Source organism: Toxorhynchites rutilus, chromosome 3 (assembly GCF_029784135.1).
Source record: "Toxorhynchites rutilus septentrionalis strain SRP chromosome 3, ASM2978413v1, whole genome shotgun sequence".
NCBI classification, from domain to species: Eukaryota; Metazoa; Arthropoda; class Insecta; order Diptera; family Culicidae; genus Toxorhynchites; species Toxorhynchites rutilus.
Genome location: NC_073746.1, coordinates 239185561 through 239191373, shown reverse-complemented (window position 1 = coordinate 239191373; position 5813 = coordinate 239185561). Strand labels below are relative to the sequence as shown.

The window sequence follows — 5813 nt, the reverse complement described above, 5'->3', positions numbered from 1 at the left end:
GTACGTTCTAATCTGATAGATATTACCCTTTCGAGTTTGGGAAACAAACTATGTTCCCAAATTGAAAGTTGTCACCAGACGTCGACACTGTACCACTGTCACCGCGAATTGGATATAAAAATGTAGGGCTCCGTCAAATATTTTTGCTATAAAAAGTGCTCCACCATAAAAAAAAATCTGAAAACCCCTGAGCTATAGTATGACTCGATACAATGAATACAATTAGAACTACGCGCTTACGACACCTCGCGGAAATACCGCAGGACTTTTTTGACAGCCTAATACTAACCCCGAGCCGACCGCGAGTAATCGGTTACATATTACTAAAATAGATAATAAGAAAAACTGTCAAAATATTGAACTCCCGACCCCGTCAGGCTAACGCCATGTAAGCCTTGATAAAAATATATATTTTGGAAAAAATAAATATATATAATCACCAGGTTGGAATTATTACCTATTTACTTTATTATGCGAAAAACTGCTTATAACAAGTACAAATCATTGTTGATAATATCAAACAAATCAGAAACAATGGAAAAATCCGCATGAAAGAGAACCTTAAATGAGAAAAACTACTTCATCGTGCATCATTATATTGTTGTCTCCGGTCATCCGCCTGATAGCCGCCTTTACTTCCCCCTGGGAAAATATTTCCGCTCCACTGTTATCATTAATTTGCTTCGTTAGTTTTTCCAGCGCCAGAGACTGTTGTCGAGACTGCCTGAATGCTTGGTTGACACCCTGTTTGAAAATTTTGAATCTCTCCTCGGTGATTTCTTCCACCGAAGAAACATCTTCCGTGTCCATCGGCATCGTCGTAACATTACTATTCCTAACTCCGCTCGGCCCGGGAGCTGCCGTAATGGATTGCCGTTTCGTGAGGTCTCCCGCATCTGCACTAGGCGAAATCATATTCTCCGTGTCCGAATCAGCGTGCTCCTGGGTTCTCGTTCGTTTTGGACGACGACTGGTCTGAGATTCCTGGGTGTTTGGCTCTTCTTCGTCGTCTTCCAGTTCCTCCCCGTCTGAATCGCCATCGCGCTTTCGCTTTTTCTTTTCCTTCTCTAGAACTTTTTTAAAGTAGGCAAATTGAATTAACTCTATCGCGGCTTGGGCGTCTTTGGCAGTAACAGTTTTTGCCATTCTAGCTTTGGCATGGGCCGTGGATAAACGAATGAGTGTCTCAAGTGAACGAGCGGTTACAGGCTGAGTTCGTGCTACATCCGAGTCCATTAGATCCTGAGAACGCAAACGCGAGTATTCGTTTGATATCAACTCACAAGCGGCTTCCGTCAGCTTAGGTTTCAAGCACTTGGCAATGTGGATATACTTTCGCATGAATTCCACCGATAGAATCTGATCCGTGCGCTTTCGAGAGCTCCCATGTAGCAATGGATCATACTTTTCATACATTGGTGTTTCCTTGTCGTCCCGCGTTTCTGGATTGATTGTAGACAACATGTCCACCGCACTGACCCCCATTGGCAGCACATCACCATCTTGTTCCTTCGGATTTCGGTAGCGATGCATACGCACAACATGGTCCGAAATCATGCGATCATGGTCACTATCGATTACGTCCAGCATAACGAAGAGCAGATCGAAACGGGACAGCAACGAATCCTGCAGACCAATATTCTCCATTGGAGTTTTGTACTGGTCATACTGAAAGGCAGACGATCATCATGAAGGACAAATAATCAATGCATTGTCAATAAACTTACCCGTCCATAAACTGGATTGGCGGCAGCCAAAACCGAACATCTCGCATTTAGCGCAGCATGAATTCCTGCCTTCGAAATAGTCACCCTTCCCTGTTCCATGACTTCGTGAATAGCCGTCCTATCGATGTCACTCATCTTATCGAACTCATCAATACAAACAACGCCACGATCAGCCAAAACCATAGCACCCGCCTCCAAGCGGCGTTCGCCAGTTTCCTGATCAGTGGTAACAGCTGCCGTCAAACCAACACCGCTAGATCCCCGACCTGTGGTGGTAATCGCCCGGGGAGCTGTATTCAAAACATAGCGCAAAAGCTGAGATTTAGCAACGCTGGGATCACCGATAAGCAAAACATTCACATCTCCCCTTAGTCGAGTACCGTTCGGCAGATTTTTCTCAATTCCACCCAACAGAAGGCAGAGAATAGCTTTCTTCACAAACTCATGGCCATGAATCGATGGAGCCAAACTCTTGGAAAGCAAATCAAATATATCGTTGTTTTTGGCAAGTTTCTTGCACAGATTAATCTCCTCGCGGGTAACGCTCAATGTGCTTTCCTTGTTCAGTTGGGAAATGTTGTTTGCAATAAGTATGGTTCGAAACGTGCCAGTGGTGTATCCACCTTGTTTTCCAGGCAAGCAACGATAGTTCCCTACGATTTGCACTCGATCTCCTGGCTTGCAACGATCGACCAAATCATCATCACAAATTACATCAACCGACCGAGGCAACTGTCCGGCTGGTGCCTTCTCAGGCATCTCCTGAATGGTCAGTGTTTGATGATCTTTATAAACAGACAATCCGAACTCTGTTTCCAGAACATTGCCATCCTCGTCCTTCGTTGGATAGACCGCACTCGATGGAACCGCATCGAAGGAAGTCAGATCGGTATAGCGGCGCTCCATTACCTTCTTCGTCGCAGCACAGTAATGCACACTTTTGACCACCTTTGGTCTTATCAACGACACCTTCGTTACAATACCTTCTACGCAAACCAGGTTCCCTAAATATCGGGATGTTAATGATCTTGGCGTTACATGTTTGTTTCCAAAACTCCCCTCGAACGCGACGAAAAAATCTTCATGCAACTTGGCATAACTTGGATCTACATTTCCAATGAAATGCTTGACCGCACGCGAAAACGCCAGCTGCTCTTCGAATGCGCTGCTTAGCAAAGCCTGAGCACGAGCTGGATTTTTACGTCTGAGATCGTTTACGTTAACCACGAGCCGTTTGCCATTATCCGCAATCATTTTACGAACATGAGCTGTGTATGTCCCTTGATCCTCCTGAAAAGATACAAACGGTTAGAAAGGATTGTCTAAACACTCAATCTCAAACCTTACCTCATCATCCAGGAAATCCTCATATTCGCGCTGGATATCATCTAAACGTTTATCTTCATCTGCCATGACTACTCAAGCGTAAATTACTTCTTTAATAAAATTTTACAAATGAACGAAACAGCGTCTAACATATAGCACCAGAACAGGAACGTTGTTCACCGAGTGTTTTGACGATTTGTAGAACTACACAACGCGCAATCAGAAAGCGCGCGCAGTCAATTAATCAACTGAGCACTCACTTTTTGACAGGGATTACAATGTGTCCAAGTGGTGAATTTTAGGATGTTGATACACCCAGAAAATTCCTTGGTAACAGAAGCTACCAAATCATTGGTAAGAGCATCCAAACCGGTGGGTTGCTACTGGTTTGTATCAAAAGAAAAACAAAAATCGAATTCCATTTCTTAACTATTTCTTAAAAAAACTCATTCACTACCAAAGCAGAAACAAACTTTAGATGTTTTCTGCAAATAGCAATCTTGCGATGAAGTTACTATGATGAAGAATGAAATGGTATTTCAGTACATTGATAAATTTACCATTCATGATTTTTTTGAGGACGATTGAAAAAAGAGCACACCATGAGCATATTTCCATGCATATTTTATTACACCAACATAAATTTTTTTCTGTTCAAAATGATCTATTCTTCGAATGTTGTTGAAATAACTGATTTGTTTGAATATTTCTACGTGGTCCCTATAGCTACTAGTTCAAAAGAAGTATTTTAAAGAGTCATTGACCACTAGTATAGTATATTTTCCTTGGCACTTTGAATTTGAATACTACTATTTTAGAACGGGAGCTGAGGCTACCTTCTTCAAGTCTGCATTTTACTCCTGAGATCCTGAATTCTTCTTCCCAGTCTCCTCCACCACCAGGAACTACGACATTGCGATTCTCTTTAGTTTCGTCATTCGTTGTTTGTTATCGTTTAGCGTATGGTATGAGTTGGTACGAAGGGGACGTGTATCACTTTTTCACCACTTCCGGTATGAGACACCGACACGAGTATGGGATTAACTTTTTTGGACAAGTGACTTTTTTGCTATTTTAGAATATTGTTCAATGAAATGTATAAATTAATGTCAGTGGCGTGAAATATTTATTAAATAAAATGCATAATATCATTTTCGAACTATTCTTATTTGATTTTAGTCCTTTTTGTCACCGGATTGAACGGATTCATATATTATTCGTCGTTAGATTCATACGTGCAAAAGTAAAGTACAAATGTTTGACATTCGTATAGTTGTTCACTAAATACAATAGTCACACATATACACACTTGTGAAAGAACTGCACTTGCGAAAGAATTGTAAACTGTAAACTATATATTAATCGGTGGCTTACGGTTATTTTTACAGTTCTGCTTCGGGCTTCGGGAACAATCACCCTTATCATAGTTTTCGAACGAATAGGATACGTACGCAAATCCCATCCTTGTTTTCGTACGAGCCATTCGTCGTATTTTCAATTTACAGTCGTACTAGATCAAGTTATTGGTGTACTACATTATCGACATCGTTGACAATCAGGAGGTGTTTACGTATCGAACGTGTTTAATTTATGATACAGAGTTATCTGAACGTTCGAGTTCGAGTTTGTAGTTTTGATTTGTGCGGCTTAATAAAAATGAAGTATAAAACAGGTGAGATTTCTTAAAACATGTCCGGAAGATTTGTACTCTCAATAATATAATTGTTATAAATGGTTGAACGCAGATAATCTTCCGCTAGAGGAATAAGATCCGGCTGTTCTAAATTACAGATTGCCGGCTATCATACTATCGGACATGCAACCAGTGTGTCCGCTCTATTCGCAATGGACCAGTCATTGTTGGCATTGAGAAAATCCCTGCTCTGCAACCGCCGTCCTGTAGCAGCAGATGACCCTATTGTGTCAAATTTTGCAGCAAGGTTCTGTCGCAATTACGAGTTCAGCAACCGGAACCAACATGTTACCGTGAAAATCTACATAAGTGCAGATGAACAATGACAACAAGATACAGCAAACGAGCCAGAATGGGTTTCGGCAGGTTTCGGCCTGGACACAATCAAACTTTGTGGATTCGATGAAGATACGGCGTTGATTGAGGTATCTTTCGATTAGTCGTCATGCTAGCACAAAATCAAGTCAACAGTAATATGATTGCTCAGCAACAATTTTTAATGCAAATTTTCAGCACAAAAACTAACAGATATTTTGCGCCGATTGCTCATGAAAAACAACGTTGAGAATGCAACTGATCCACCACAAATGCAACAACAGCAACAATCAACCCAACAGCCGCACTATCCATCCCAACGTGAGCTTCAGTTCTATACCCAATCCATAATGCAGAACGCTTTGCTCCGTAGAAAAACTGCAGGAGCAACGCAAGGTGCTTTGTGATCAGAACAGTCGAATTGCTGCCGCTGTGATTAACAACGGTGAACCAAATGCAGTCGTGCAGCAATTCGTACAATCGATTTGTCTAAACATTCAGCGAAGTCTTTTGGTTCTTAGTCAAACTGCCAAATATCCTAATGGTACATATTTCTCTGCAAAGCCGTCTGCAGGAGCAACTACCCTCCGTCACGCAAAAATTGTATCAAGAGAAACGTGGTGGTCCCATGAGCGCTAGAAGTTCTTAGAAAGCATCGAATTCTACGAATCAATTCCTACATGTTACGAGAGAACGCCCATTCCAATGCACACAGACTTCAATAGGAAACCACCGCCAGCTTCAGTTGCACA

At 41.8% G+C, this 5813-nt stretch overlaps 1 protein-coding gene across 1 annotated transcript; it reads right to left on the bottom strand.

The window, feature by feature from the left end:
- Positions 1 to 444: 444 nt before the first annotated feature.
- LOC129778015 (DNA replication licensing factor Mcm3) lies at positions 445 to 3289 on the bottom strand. Its single transcript, XM_055784647.1, has 3 exons — positions 3075 to 3289; positions 1728 to 3017; positions 445 to 1668 (listed from the first exon to the last, which is right to left on the bottom strand). The coding sequence occupies exons 1-3, from the start codon at positions 3138 to 3140 to the stop codon at positions 562 to 564; spliced, it is 2463 nt and encodes an 820-aa protein (XP_055640622.1). The 5' UTR covers positions 3141 to 3289; the 3' UTR covers positions 445 to 561.
- Positions 3290 to 5813: the final 2524 nt, after the last annotated feature.